General features: G+C 32.1%; 1 protein-coding gene across 6 annotated transcripts; it reads right to left on the bottom strand.

Moving 5' to 3' along the window:
- Positions 1 to 29: 29 nt before the first annotated feature.
- On the bottom strand, positions 30 to 6,291 carry LOC121765661 (protein NPGR2-like). Of its 6 annotated transcripts, none has more exons than XM_042161861.1 (7): positions 5,956 to 6,291; positions 5,788 to 5,859; positions 5,385 to 5,637; positions 4,995 to 5,247; positions 3,227 to 4,440; positions 1,556 to 1,709; positions 30 to 557 (listed from the first exon to the last, which is right to left on the bottom strand). In XM_042161861.1, exons 3-7 carry the CDS (start codon positions 5,607 to 5,609, stop codon positions 238 to 240), a joined length of 2,166 nt encoding a protein of 721 aa, XP_042017795.1. In that variant the 5' UTR covers positions 5,610 to 5,637; positions 5,788 to 5,859; positions 5,956 to 6,291; the 3' UTR covers positions 30 to 237. The 6 variants fall into 6 exon arrangements, with proteins under 6 accessions (XP_042017795.1, XP_042017796.1, XP_042017797.1 ...); XM_042161862.1 differs by having other exon boundaries at positions 5,793 to 5,859; XM_042161863.1 differs by having other exon boundaries at positions 5,788 to 5,855.
- Between the last annotated feature and the right edge of the window lie 9,984 nt (positions 6,292 to 16,275).

Genomic DNA, 16,275 nt, shown 5'->3' with positions numbered 1-16,275 from the left:
GTAAAAAAAAATACTAAGTTAATTATACATACGCAAGAATCACAAACAAAATTCATTAAAAATGAAGACAAACAAATAAAACCTCAATCGACATGATCAAACAAAAGTGGATTTCTCATTGCCCACATTTGCAGAAAATGGAAAACTATGAAGACCCAAAATCTCGTACTACCTTTTTCTCCTCTAAATGGCACAGACAAACAGTATACAAATGCTGCTCACAGATAGGGAACGGAGTCATCTGAACGGCTCAACAGGTTCGGTCTCTTGGAGGACAGCAGCAGCTTCGAAACATTCAGCAGCTTCCAAAGCTGATAAACTATCTTCTCCATCCTTGTGAAGGAGGCCCAGCTGATGCCAGGCTGAGGCATTTGTGTGATCGAGTCGTAGAGCTTCCGTCAGAAAGCTTCTTATGATAGCCTGGGACCTGCAACTGCTACCACTCAGAACCTTAGCCTTGGAGACTAGACTTGGGACATGAGTTGGGTCGATTTCCAGGGCGAGAGAGTATGCCTTCAGTGCCTCTTTCTCGTCACCCTTCGCTTCTTGAAGCAATCCTGCATTTAATATCCAAAATGAGTCTCTTAACATTAGGTGGAGGGGCCTATCAAGCAAACGCCCCGTAGTAGAATGAAGCACACAAAACTCTAACCAAGTCGCTAGTATAATACGCTGATATGTAAAATAGAGCCACTTAAACCATTTCACTTCACTCACAACCAGCAAGCATAACCTCTAGACTAGACCATTTCAAGAAAAATCTACTCAAACCACCAGGTCCTTAATGTCTGAAGAACTATTATTTGACACCAAATAACAAATTCAAAGTTACTCTAAAAAAATTGGAATTATTTTCCTCCATCACCATCACAATTGAACAATTATTATCCTGCACAGCTTCCCATTTCATATTGCAAAAGGGTATTAGCTTCACCAAGAAAAAATAGTCAATATAGCTTCCTTTCATGAACACCTTTTCTACAAAATTCTAAAGCTAACTAGCTCTTCGCGATCATCAGAAGGTGGCCTCGCTTACCCTCTCAATCTGACATCAGACGGTCGCTTGTCCTGTTCCATGCTTTATGAAAAGTCCTCTTATTTCCAAAAAGGATAACAGAGAGAGAAAAAAAAACCCATCTCTGTACATATCTAGCTATTTATAAAGGTTGGGATTGAGCCATAAACTATGGTCAACCAGGAACAGGGTAATATAATACAAAATCATATCAACGAAAGTGTATACTGCCACCAATTAGAAAAATAACAACTACTGTATTCTAATATACTGCCATCTATTAATAGTGAAACTATGAATTTATCAAATATACAGGGACATGGCCTTATGGACAAGTTCACATGCTTTTCACATTAACTGCTCCCAGTAAAAGGTTCCATAACTTGTCGGAGAAAAGCTTGACTTGTTCTTTTCTATGATCTCTTTTTCATAGTGGGTATTTAGTGTGTTGTACCATGGAGTATAAGATAATAAGAGCCAGTAAAACTCAAATTGTAAATAAAAGCATTTTGACATGAATAAAAGGCCAAGCATGATTACCAGTGGCATGCCATCTAGAGGCAGAAAAGGCAGTAATGGTTTCAGATTTTGAAAGACAGAGCTCAGCATCATGCCACCGAGACAATTTAATGTAGATGGAAGCCAAACCAAGCCACGTATCCAGCTCTAAGTTCTTGATATGGTTGTGGTTCTCCTGCCATTTCAGTAAAGAAGGGCTTTCATTAAACAACCCATGGACCAGCTATAGAAGGGTAAGATAATTAGCATGCAAAGTACAACAAAAGAAATTCGTGACACGTATGGCCAATGATAACTCCAAATCATTCTAAAAGCAAAAAAGATAAAGTCTAAATCACCCTGATAATATATGTTTAAAGCAGAAGGATCACAATAAAGCATAATCAAATTCAAGCATAATATCTCCACAGTTCCAATTTTAACGTGACCACTGTAATAAAGATTGTATTATCTGATCTTTGAAAAAGCAGGTGAATTAACCACAATATGATATATCTGAATTCAGAAGTATGACACACCTACTTGTCGAAAGAGACGAGAATAAAGCTACTGCAAACATGCTGAATATGCAAATCACAATGGGTGCTACTTATTTGACGTCGTAGCACGTAGAAGATTAGACAGGCAATGGGGTGGTTCTTAATGAATGGTTTTAGAATGACATAAAACTAAGGGCTTAGAATTAGGTATTATAATATGGAGATTATATCTTTTTGAGATGATACAGAGATGATACAAAATTAGGTATTATAATATGGAGATTATATCTTTTTGAGATGATACAGAGATGATACAAAATTAGGTATTATAATATGGAGATTATATCTTTTTTGAGATGATACAGAGATGACACTTTGTATCATCTGACACAATTTGTCAATTAGATATCCTACAATAGGACATATTTTCTCAATAAATAGTTAAGAGCGTCATATTGGCTTATAATACTCAAGAATTAAGAACAAGGTCACTAAATGTACTAATATGGGATTGACAACAACTTATATCAGATGGATAAGTATATATCCTATATGAACAAATAGTCTCTCACAGGTTGTACCAAAATTCTCTCCCAAGTCCCAACATTACCAAAACTACCTTAATAACCAGATTGTGCATTTTTTACCTATTCACCAACAATCCTCATGTATCTATAATAAAATCGCTCCACTGATTGAATCTGTAGCAAATACCTACCAAAAGATCCTTTGGATTTAAGAAGACACCGGTTGGAAAAGGTATTTATTTTTACACAATTCTCTTCAGACTATTTAAACTCCCGCTAGAGTCCTTAGAAAGTCAAGGAAAATATCAAGTCTACATCAAAGTCAAGTTGACCATCATCACAGCAGGAGAATCCAGATAGGGCACTGTTGGACCTATTAAAACTTAAAAGCAATTGAGCTCCATATATGAGTTGAATATACTCTTTAGCCAATCGATCAGAAGAAACAGCTTTATTCATAGACTTAAACATGGTACAAAGCTCTTATAAGCTTTAATAATAAATAGTGAAAATAATTCATGGTAGTATACATCCTTTTTGCAGTAAACTAATTACATGTATAAACCATTATGCAACATTAATCCCATGAACAATCATTTCAATCATTCACAAATAAAATATAGTACTAGTACAAGAACCATTAAATTTGTCACATGTATGCAGAACATCGAACTAGCAATACATACCTTAAGCTTCTTCCCTAAACCAACACTTTTAAGTTGAACCTGAAGGACAGCAAGCAACTGAGAAGAAGTTTCAATTGCCTCCTTCACTAGACCCTGAGCAAGCTGGAGCTTAGCTTTACTTCTCAACAGTTCTCCCTGATCCCATATTCCAGTCTGGTCTAAAGCCGCATTAATGATAGTTTCAGCATTGGAAAAAGATTTTTGAGCAGATAATATTCGAGCCAACAAGATCCATCCTCTAATATTAGACCCGCTTTCCAATTTAAGCAAGTTTTTTGCATGATGTAATGCTGCATCCAGCTTTCTCTGTTCAGCATATTCTAGTGATAAATGGTAGATAATGAAAGGGTCCTTCAATTTTGTAAATCTTCCAGCTATTTCCAGGGATTCAAGTGCCTTAGACTGCTTTTGAACTCTCTCAGTGTCAGTTGCAACAGACCTAGAATATGTTGATAGTGAGATGCCCAACATGCATTCGGCAACACCCATCAACTGATCGCATCCACTATGTAAGTTGTCAATTGCAATCTGAGAAAAATTAATCCCTTCACCAGCAGACTTAGGTTTTCCCCCACATATCTTTGAAATGAATAACAAAACAGACAAATAGGTTGAATCCACTTGAGTTTTCAACACTTTCTTCCATAAATTCAAGGCCCCCATGTCATCACCTTTTCCATGATAACAGAGAGCTAAAATATGATACCGTTCCTTTCGGTCTATAACTCCAGGAAGGAGTTCTTCGATTTGATTAGCTAAAGCCTCTAGTCCACCAGACATGGATAATGCATATGAAAGGTGATCTAAAATTGAAGGATCCCACTCAATCCTCTTCAGTGAAACTTTTCTCAAAAGAATCATCAAAAGAAGGATGGCTTCCTCAATATTGTTTTTTGGTATAAATGCATTCTCCATTTGATGCCTCAAGTTTGGGGCAATGGCTTCAATTCCACTGTACAAAAGGAAAACGGCAAACTCTTTTTGGATCTTAGCTGTAGTTTGTGCATCTAGGTTCCAGTGATTAAGAAGGGCCCGACGGTATGACAAGACTGCATCACGGGGAGAATCAACAAGTTTCCACAATTCAGGAAGCAACTCGACGGCCTTATTTAGAGTCTCCTGCAATTTACAGTCAGCACCAAAGTTTTCAGGCAAGGCAGCTGGTAATGATGATTCAACAATGTCCAGAATAACTGAGCATGATTGAGCAGATTCTGCAAAGATGATGGGAAATATTCAGATTATTATTCACAATAAGCTGATAGAAAGCTTGAAAAATTAATTAATCTCCACAATTTTTCATCCACCTACGATAGTAACAACAATTATATGGACTGAAATTTCCAGAACACATCATAGAACAGAACACTATTGAAAGGTTAATAGATATACTGATATGTACAAAGATAGAGACTCCAGAAAATATCTTAAGAAACTAACTGAACAAATAGATGAACACAAAAAGTGATATTTCTTCACATACAGATGCTAGAAGAATAAATCTGAGGAACAGTTAGGGAAATAATTTAAAGTTGACAGCTCCGGTCTCTTTTATTAGCAGTATGTCACTGCCTTTTAATTCAAAATCTTCTGCAAATTCACATCTCATGATTGGTACTGAAAATGGCATACATCATACCAGATGAGTTCTAACTGAACCAAATCAATGAAAACCCCAAATAATTTTCAAAAGAGTTAGTCAACAATAATAGACCATTATTTTCAGGATACTATATGTGGTCAAACAAAAAGGATATGGATGATATACCTTTATACCTCCCAAGTGCTTGTAATGATTTTGCCTTTAGAAAGACTGCTTCAAAAAGCAAACTAACTGCATGTATTGACATTGGAGAGGCCGCATAGTTCTGTGATCGTCTCCGATTAGTTTCTCCATTTGCTGAAAGTGTGATTTTAATCTTTGGAGTTATTGCAGCTATATCAATCCCTTCAAACACATGTAAGGCCGCTTCTATGTTTCCCTTTTGATATTCGTACCTCCCTAACAATGCTCTGGCTTCCTGTAGAAGAAAGCACATCATCAAGTTGCAAATGAAGTAGCACAACGAGTCACTGACAATCCTCAAAGAATTGGTCTAACTTTGATGAACTCAGCCAAAGAAATTAAAGATTAGCATCAAGACTACTAGAGAAAGACCTCATAGTTTAAAGAACCACTTTCTCTCAGTGATGTCTCAGCTTCTTCGATGTTGCCGGTATCAGGCTTCCTTCCGGCTTCTCCAGGCTGCGATGAATGCACACTAGCCGAACTATCCTCGGGTAAAGAAGGTGTGACCATTTCAAACACATGTAACCGCTCCCCGGAGCAAATACACTGCATCGTCTTTCCCAGCCTTACTCCAATCTGCTTCTCATTCCTCATAGCGTATCAACTCCCTGGCCTAGGGAATCTGAACAAGAATAAAATTAAACTCAAAGCAAATTCATCAACACAAGCTGCAGAAAAGAATTCTAGTAATAATTAATTACTCACACTGCAAAATATAGCAGAGAAAACATAAACAATTGAGTCAAATTGTAATCAAAACCAGAAACCTTACCATACCTAAGTAGATCCATAAAAATTCACCCAAACTCATTCCACAAGCTCAGCATTACCATTGATCATCTATCTATGTAGAAAAAACTAAATTAAGCTGGAAAAACCAAACCACACCAAAAAAACGGTAGAAATCGAAAGAGGAGAAGAAGTTATGTGAGCGACCGACCTTTCGCTATCGGAAGAAGAAGAAGCACATGTGAAATTAGGCGGCCACAGCTCATCAACTTGAATATTCCAAATAATTTCGTTTTTTTTTAGGAAAAAAGACGAAATGAAGGAGAATTTGCGATGATCAAAGCCATACAACTTCAACAATCACTCTCCTTTACTTTGATTTGCAAAACAAGAGAAGCTTTCGCTTTCTTCACAGTTGGACTGGAGGAACTGATTTTGAGGAAAAGCGTGAGAAAGCAGCAATTAACGCAGCAGTTAAGGATTTTTTAATGTTTATTTTCGTTTTCTGAAAGAAGAAACAAAAGCGGTAGACTGGATTTTAGGGAGAATAGAGAGTTCTACAAAGTGGGTCACATTTTAATATTGGAGTATTATTTATTTTTCTTATTTTAGGAATTACTCCACCACCACCCCTACTACTAGTCTACTACTCCTTGTTTTATGGACTGGATGCAGGAGTAAAAATTAAAAAATCATGGTTCATAATATTATAATCTCCGCTCTTCATCTCCAAACAATATACACTTTGCATTCAGCACAGATTTTAATGCAATTATTGAAAAAGTAAAAGAGAGGTAAACAGAAAAAGTAATTCAAATATTATTAGTGGAGAATGGTCCCGCCTCATTAGAGTGAAAATAGTTTTCAAAATTAGAAATTGCATATTCTTATGAAATGGATTAAAAAGGAAATAATGCATGAGTATTATGCATTACATTTGGAGTTAAAAATAATCAATTCTCATTATTATTATTGTATATTAAATGTTGGAGACATTTCATATCATACATTTGGAAAAGACTTATTCGATGGTTTAAATTTTGTAATTATTGAGTAATATGATTAGAAAAGTCAAAAAAGTGAGGCAATTATTATTGATTTAATTTATAATTATTGGCATTAGACGCACAAAATGTCATGCAAGAAGAATGCCGACAAACACTACTAGATCTTCTATAGATACCAATTTTATTCATCGAATGTGTCATTTCTGTAGTTTTCTATATTGTACTTCTATAGTATTCTCTCTGTTTTACGACATGTTCTTATTTGTATGATATTATTTGTGTTTATAATTATGATATTTTATCTTTTGTGCAGCAATCCAGAGAAAGAAAATAATAGGTAAGATGAGAACAATATTATAACATTAATTAACATAATTTTTTTAACAAATTCATGACATTTTAGTTATTTTAGATTTATTTTTTTTGGAACTGTAGCTATGAAGTTTCAATTTAAATCTCCGTTTCAGTCTCTACAGAATATCATCTTTTTTATTATTACAAACAAAATTTTCAAAATATATACTCCCTCGGTCTCATAAAAATAAGGACAAGGGATGTTCCATAAAATTCCTCCTTCCATTTTTGGTAACTTTGTTGTCTCTAATAAGGTGAGCATCATTCTCTACTAACAATACTATAATTTTTTTTTCTATCCCTCACTTACTTTACCAATTATGCATTTATTTTCATGTCATCTCAACTATCCATATTTTTATGGCACGGAGGGAGTATTTGTTATGTACATTGTTGTTTACCATTTTCATATAATGATATTGTTTCTAATTCATTTAATTAATTTTAATCTAAATTAATGTTTTGAAAATATCTTAATCTGTGTTATAATATTAGTTTTTAACAAAATTTGTGAAGTGAAAATATTTTATTTATTTTTATAAGGAAAGTCAAAATGAAAAGGAATTCAAAAAATAAATTGAATACTTTTTTATAAAAATTGAAGGGAAATAGTAAAAAATTTAACACTCGCTGTATCTAAAAATGTTACTAATCAAACATCAATAAATTGAGAAAAGAAGCATAAGGGCATCAATAATAAGGGTTTCAAAATCAGTCCCAAAATATACATAAACTTAATTTTCTACACCTAAAAATGTGGCTAATCAAACATCTATAAATACCATTTCTATAATTGAGGCATCAATAATAAGGGTTTCAAAATCAGTCCCAAAATCAATATACTTAGTTTTTTCCATGTCATGTTAGCATTTTTAATTTCTGCCCCAACAATGCTAGTTCTGAAAGCAGCCACAACTCATTTCACCCATTATAAACCTTTTTTCCATGTTTTTGTGCTAAGACAAAAAAATAAAATTGCAAAAAACACAGATTTAAAATTACTATTATGGTGCTTATGTATGAATACAATATTGTAATCTTATGTTAAGTTATTGTTTTCGAGAGTTTTAAGCGTTCGTGCCACTGGGACTTCAGCTCAGCCCAAACTTTTCAATTGTTTTTCTGCCTACTCAATCTGTTTAATTCAAACTTGCCAAGGTAAAGAATTTCATTTAAACATATTGATGTTACCTCTTGATATATATCTAACTTGTTCTCACTGGAAAATGATGCAATCATCAACTACATATTAAGTCTCATCCTTTTGATCTTATTAACTATCGCACTCTATCCGTCCCAACTAAATTGAGTCACAACTTTTGAACACAGAGATTAAGAATTTTTGTTGAAAAGTATGAGAGAAGAATAAAGTAGGAAATATAAAGAGAGAGTAAAGTAGGTGATGGAATAAAGTAATAGTGATTGGACATTGTATTTTTTGTCAAAAAAAAGAAATGACTCAATTTAGTTGGACCTCCAAAAAAGGAATATGACCAAACTCAGTAAGGATGGAGGGAGTATGACTTTTCTTTTGTTCTCAGATGTTTTTGTTTGTTTTCTTAAGCGCAGTCGTCTTAGTTTGTTCCATGAGTATTTATTGAAGTTTCTGATATTATTATACTTTAGTTTGATTTTTTTGAGTAAATGCTTTAGTTTGCTTCAAATTAGACTTCATTATCTGTAACACACCAAACTTTATAAGTTTTGAAATTCAGCATATTCCAATTTTCTTTTGCCAATAACTTAAATTTTCGGAGATCATGAGCAATCCAAAAGTGTTATTGGAAAGTTTACGATGTACTCTCGCCGTCCCTGAACAAAAGACTCGTTTTGACCTGGCATGAGTTTTAATAAATTGTTTAACTATATAAAAAATAAGTGAAAGTTAGTGGAATCCAAGCCTTATTTTTATGGAAGATAGATAAGGCAAAATATGATAATAACACACATTTTAGTTATCTACCCTACCAAATGTGCCATGTTGTAAATGAGTTGTGGAGCGTGAAATCCACTTATCTAAAATGCCAAAAAAGTAAACGTGTTGTCTACTGACGGACGTCCCCAAATGGCAAAAGACATGTTCCCCTTCTCCTATGAAAATATAACTTTTTTCATTTTGATTTGTCCAATAAGAATAACCCCTTCTATTTTTAGTAACTTTTTTTTCTCTAATGAATGTACCTCATTCTCCACTAACATATTACTTTTTCTTCATATCTCTCTCCTACTTTATTAATTTACGCATTAAAATTTGTGACATCTCAAATGTTTTTATTTTTAAGAGACGGATAGAGTATTTTATTCGGGAACAAAAGGAATAACTTTTAAGTGATAAGTACCATATTTTTAGGATTTGGTTCACTTGAAGTTTGTCGGGTCTCAGTTGAAGGGTTAGGTTGGATGTTTTCTATTCTGTTTGGGTTAATTCTTTTAAGTTGGGCTGAAAGTTTCATTTGATTCTTCTAGGCCTAGATTTATTTCGCCGATGGGCCAAATTTAAAATTATATTGGGCTGCGTCAGTATTTAATTAAGACGGGCTTTGAAATTAATGAAATGAATGGACTGTTCATTTAAGTTTTCTAGGTAATTAAATCTCATTATTTAAATAGACCAAGTAATTAAATCTTCTGATTTAGTTAGTCTGAAGTCAGAAGAAATAAAAAAATCTAGTAACTGAGATGCAAAATTAGAATGCATATACCCTGGAACGCAGGATAAATGAATATCGTTGAAGGTCAAGTACTAGTGGAAAGCTCGACCAACAACGGGAATACATTATTTAGAATAGGAAGCCTACATACCATGTGAATTTTATACTCCCTCCGTCCACCAGTTAAAGGACCATTTTGCCATTTTAGTTTGTCCACGATTTATAGAACAATTTACTTGATTTCACTTTTAGTATGTGAATCTCAAGTTTATTTTTAAGTTACTTATTTTGAATATTGGCTAAGCCCCCACTCAAGCGACAACTTGACCTTTGCTGGTTTTGTCCCTGAATCAGCTTAACTTAGATCTACATGTTTATAAAAATACAGGATAAAATGATCATCTATATATCATTCTGGATAGCATCGATTTTGTTACTATAGGAAATGAAGTTATAATAATGTTATGAAACTAGTTCTCTAAATTAGGGATTATGATCTCTATATTAAACATATAATTGCGTTGATAGTAAATGTAAATTTTTTTCTTTATAGAGCGTTTATCTTCTAATTTCTACTTAGTCTGTTTTGTGCCGTATACTTTAAAATCAGATCAAACTGAAAAAGACTCTAATAGTCACGAACAAGAAATATTCAAACTGACTTTTCTACATAAATGATAAAACTCTTCTTAAATGTTTCTCGAAATGGACAAATAACCACAAAATAAATTGGAGATAGAATCTAACAATTCTCTCTTAGAAATATCCTAAATTACTCTCTTTCTTCACAAGGCCACTCGGTTTGATACAACATACATTAACTGAAAATTAAAACAAACCATTCCCATAATAGTAGCAAATAATAGGAGGAAAAAAAATATACTCCGAGTAAAAAAATTATTGAAGGTATCAAATTTCATGACCATATAAATTATATTTGCTCAGTCTCTAAACGACCTTGAAATTGGAAGTTGTGACAATCTAATTACATTATCCTCCGCCACACCACATGAAGACTTGCATGAAAAAATGGACATATTTTTTTTCACTCCCTTTTTTGTGCTCTTTGTGACCTCTTTGTATGCAATAAGGAAAGGATCATCCATCTTCTTCACACCCTTCTTGGAATTGCTCCTCAACGGCGGCTGAAACGCGCACGGCGGAAGAGGGATGTGCAAGGAAACCCTAGAGGGGTTTTCTGGTGGGCACGGCGGAGGTGGAAGGGCCACCTCCCGGCGGTGGTCCTGCGGTGGCGCGGCTTTGCTCACGCCGGGTTTGTTTTCCCATGAGAAGGGGATGTTTCTATGTGAATGTGAGTGAACCTTGCTACTAGTCATCATGGTTGGTTAGGTTGTGATGTTGTGACAAAATAAAGGTGGGATTTATAATGTCATTGTTCAACGATAAATTGTTACATGAGGTCAAGCAAATGATGCGTGGAATGGTGGGATTGTAAGGCTTTAGTTTAAAAGGAAAATGGGAGGAAATTAATTAATTAATTGAATATTAGTAGGAGAAAGAGATGATGGGAGAATTGGGCGACCAATTATAAGAGGGGTATGAATTGAGATGTATGCATCATGGGGAGTGGAAAAGTGTGCATAATAGGTTAAGGGGAAGATGCCAACAAGTGGAATAAACGTCTGCAGGGTTGACGCATTCGCCATTTCTAGCTAACTATTTTTTTATTAGTTATAATAGATTTATAATAGGATGACAAATTGTGTGGGTTGGGTATATCCAGAATCCGATTGATTGAGAAATTCTGAATTTGAACGCGAACCCAACCTGCTATATTGAAACTCGTTAACGATACGATATAATATGGATTGCCACGACATAATAATGACACGATAATGATCTGAATCTGATATTACATGATTAAAATATGATATAGTACATTATTAAACCTGATTCATATGATAAAACTTGATTTACATTAGATAAATGTAATTTATACAGGCCTAGGAAATAAAATTAAAATATAAGATTTTTTCTAAAAAAGAATAAAAATAAGCAAATTAATAATACTCTCTCCATTCCACATTAGAAGTTCCATTTGAGTCTGACATATGTTTTAAGAAATGTAAATTTTTTTTTGGTTAGTATGCCTTGAATCTACATGGTTTGCCGCTATACTATGTTTCTGTATTAGCCTTAATTGTCATATTGGGCCTAGATCATCGCGTGTGTGCATATTATATAGAAGTAGGACACCAAACTCTGTCATTTGAAACCGCTATCACAATACAATCTGTTCTCCTTTCCTGCTCGTGGACGTAGCCAACACAATATTGGTGAACCACGTAAATCTGTGTCTCTTTACATTTATGTTTTGTTTCGATTACTCGATCAGTCTATTCTATTACAACAAAGTTGTTGAAAAAATAGTGGAATGTTGGTATCATAGGTTTATAATAAAATGTGAGTGTAATAAGATTAGTGAAATATAGAGCCTATTACCATTTATGGAAAAAGTGAATTGAGACTCCTAATGTGAGACATACTAAAATAAATAATCGGAACTCTTAATATGGGACGAATGGAGTATTATTTTTTAACAGGTTATCCGAATCCAACCTGAATCCGATTCAAAATTATTGGTTTCTAATGGGTCAATGCGATATGGAAAAGACCCTAATATTTAACCTAAACCCTAATATTTAACCTAAACCTGTTATTTTCGTGCGTGCTAAAGACCCTAATAAAATTTAACCTAAACCTGTTATTTTCGTGCGTGCTAGTGTCGTATCTAAAATTTACAACTATAATATAATGTGCCGAAATAATCTTGATAACTTTAATTAATTCTAAAAAAATATGGACCTCTTCCGTTTGCTTATCCTCTCACTTAATTTGTTTTAGTTTATACAGAAAGCGCAACCCAACTTTTACTTAATTATATAAAAGATTTTCTTTTTGGAATGTTTAGTGTGGTCGCTCAAAATAAAGACGAGCCGCTCGATTACGACAATTAAGTAAACAACGGTAAAAATTGAGAATTAGATCTTTACAATAAAGAATGTGTTATTGGGAAAAAAGGATTTAGGGTTGGATTTGAATGTCACTATTGTAGAGATATACTATATATATATATCTTACGTGAGTTTTTTATGTAACCATCACTTTCATTTGCCATACGTTTAATTTTGTTCGTTTTATTTATATATTTAGGTTGATTCTAATACATTAAGAATATTATTAAAAAAATCTAACTTCACAAAATTCATAAAAATCAAAACTTGATTTGTTATTTTATTAATTTATTTGAAATTATAGAGAAACGAGCGAATTGCGCTTTGATTTTTTTATGAATTTTGTGAAATTAAAATTTCAATAACATTTTTAATGTATTAGAATCAAACTAAATATATAGATTGAAACGACCAATACTAAACGTGCGTTGAAAGAGAGTGTTCCTCACATAAGGTATGTAGCATATCATTCATCTAATGTTGTATATCCTATACAGTTTAGTACTTAAAGAAAAGATAAGATAAATAGTTGGAGAATGACACGTCGGAAAATATAGATTGAGTACAATCAAATAACAACATAGAAAATTCACTTTTATAAATATAGAACCTACTACAATTTGATGGCGAACGACACGTTGGAAAATATAGATTGAGTACAAGCAAAATACACAAAATAAAAAAATCACTTTTATAAATAATTGTTGTTTGGCGTGCGTAGGTATTCAAAAATGTACAAGTGTATCATATCTCCCATGTTCCTCAACTTTAATAATGCACAACTCAAAAACTAAAAAAATAGTTATGAATAAAATTAAAGAGGTATAAAAAAACAAATGACATAATCTAACTAACTTGTGTGGAATATTAGAGGAAAACGACAGTTTTGGATGGAAATAAGATTTCTCAGATGATGATGATGATAGATGATAATATTTAAGAAGACTAGGTCTACCTACGTTAAAACTAATTAAATAAAACTGTAATAAATTGACAAACTCCTAATTAATTAATCCAATTTGAAGCGCATCCACAAATTTTAATTTTCAGCTGGCCACGGATTAGTTTGATTTGTCAAAATTCCAAGTGCGCATGCAATCTTAAGACTATGGTTTAATTTAAATAAAATTAATATCTTTTTCTCAAACGAGATATTAATAAGCTATTAGCCTGTCCATTTTCACGTCCTTAAAAATGTCTATCTTTGAAATCAAACCATCAATACTATATCATTAATTGTTTGTTATGATAACTAATTTTCTTCGCTTTCAAACAAATATGTTTGTTTTTTACATTAAAATGTTGGATATTTTGGACACGCAAAAAAATGCATACGAACAATATATTTACCTTTTCCATATAAAACAGAATGCGTTACGTTTTCTCATTTATTTGGCAATCCAAACCGAAATTAAAATATTGGAAGTAGGAAAATGAATAACATTTTAAATTATAAACTAATACAATTTTATTTAAATAATTAACAATATGCTAAATATTATTTATAGTGATCAAAATACAGTGCGAGAGTTTATTTTAGATAGAATTTTGAAATCATGTGATTGATCACTAGTTTATATACTTTTAACTTTTTAAGTAGTGGTATATTACCTTTTACATTACTTTATTAAAATGAATCTTTATTTTTTAAAATTAATAATTTATTATGAGAAAAGATGCATATATTTTCTTAAGCACACCTGGCCAAAAATTGTATGTTTATTTTTATCTTATAATTTTATTTTATTTTATTTTTATTATATTCCTGTCTGGACAAAACCCTGGGAATAATGTAGCATCTTGACTATCATAACTTTTATCTATATTGCTTCTCAATTATTTTTATCACGATTACTTCTCGTATTTGGTTCTTGGTTGTTTGAAGAAGCCAATTGTCGTTTTATTTGTTTAATGCTTGGTCACGATTACTTATTTGCTATTAATATAATTTGCGCAGCCCACGAATTTTCGATTTGGTAATTTGATTTTAGAATATTCGAAAAAAATGCAACTCTGCAAATGTTATTTGAATTACTATGTGGACATTCTCAAAATACTCCTAATTCAAAATCTCATTAGAAGTCTTAACAAGGTGTGGGTTCATACTGTATAACTTATTCAAACCATTATAACGTATACTATATCGAAAATTCAGTATAAGAAAAAACAATACTCCGGTATACCAAACTTCGGTATACCTTATTTTTAGTACGACGAATTTCAATACTGATACCGTATCTTATTTCCGGTATGTTCTATTTGGTATACTAGACTCAACATCAATGAAAATATAGTATATGGGTTTTTAGAATATGATTTATATTTTATAATATAAAAAATATAGTATTAAATATATTGTATATATATATATTATATTTATAGTATTTCATAATAGTTTTTATAATTTTAAGATGTACTTATATTTATATTTTACGGTATATACTGCAAATTAATATACACCATGTATATAGTATATACCATAATTTTGGCATATACCGTAATCACGGTATATATCTATACCGAATTTGGATTATTGCGATATACAACAGTTTACCGCAGTTTATGAAATTTCATACCGTTACCTTAGCGAAATCTTTCGGTTTGGTATACAGAAAATAACGGTTTACCAAAAAATTTTTTTAAAATTTTTCGAAACGATTAGACCAATATTTCGATATTTCGGTATTTTCCACCACCCTAACCTTAACACTCTTCATTAAGTTACAATACCTGCACATAGAAAATAGTATCCTCATCCATAAAACTCATTTTCTTTTCTTTTCTTTTCATTTCAAAAATAATTATTATTACTATAAAATGTATATATCTTTGCTAGAGGATTAAAATATTAAAAAAAAACTATTTTCATTGATGGATAGAGTATTAGAGCATTCATAATAAACAACATACTATCACTTCTAAATACATTCCTTACGTAAAAAACAACACTCATAACTCATCATACTTTCTTATTATTCATGGGTTTCACCTTTTGATTTGTTTATTCATTTCTTATTTTTATTATTATGTTTTAATAAATTTTACAGTATATCAAAAATAAAATAAAAAAATTTATATAATTTAAATTTTAAAATTACATATGACTAAAAGCCAAAAACTAATACAAATTTAAAATACTAAATTCATTCAAATTAAATTTCTAATTGAATTTATACACTAATAAAAATGGAGTAACATTTTTAAATCTCTAATTGAATTCAATGAAATATATGCTGTCTACTATAAATTTGTAGTGGTATTTAACTATAGAGACACCGTGAATGTGATTCAGTAATTAATTATTCGTGTAATGCAAAGATGAAGATTTGTTAAGTATGTACATACAATTCTAATTATGGACCTTGGCAGCAGTAGTTATTCTGTTTTCGTATTCGTACATGATCTTGTCTAGGGGTGGGTAAAAATATGAAAAAATGATATATTGCTCGTATCGTATTGAAAAATATCGAAAAATTATCCAAATTTTGGTATTAAGTAATTTTCGGTACGAAACGATACCATACCGTAAGTATTTGATACAGTA

This window comes from Salvia splendens, chromosome 14, assembly GCF_004379255.2.
Source record: "Salvia splendens isolate huo1 chromosome 14, SspV2, whole genome shotgun sequence".
NCBI classification, from domain to species: Eukaryota; Viridiplantae; Streptophyta; class Magnoliopsida; order Lamiales; family Lamiaceae; genus Salvia; species Salvia splendens.
This window is presented reverse-complemented; position numbering and strand designations above follow the sequence as displayed.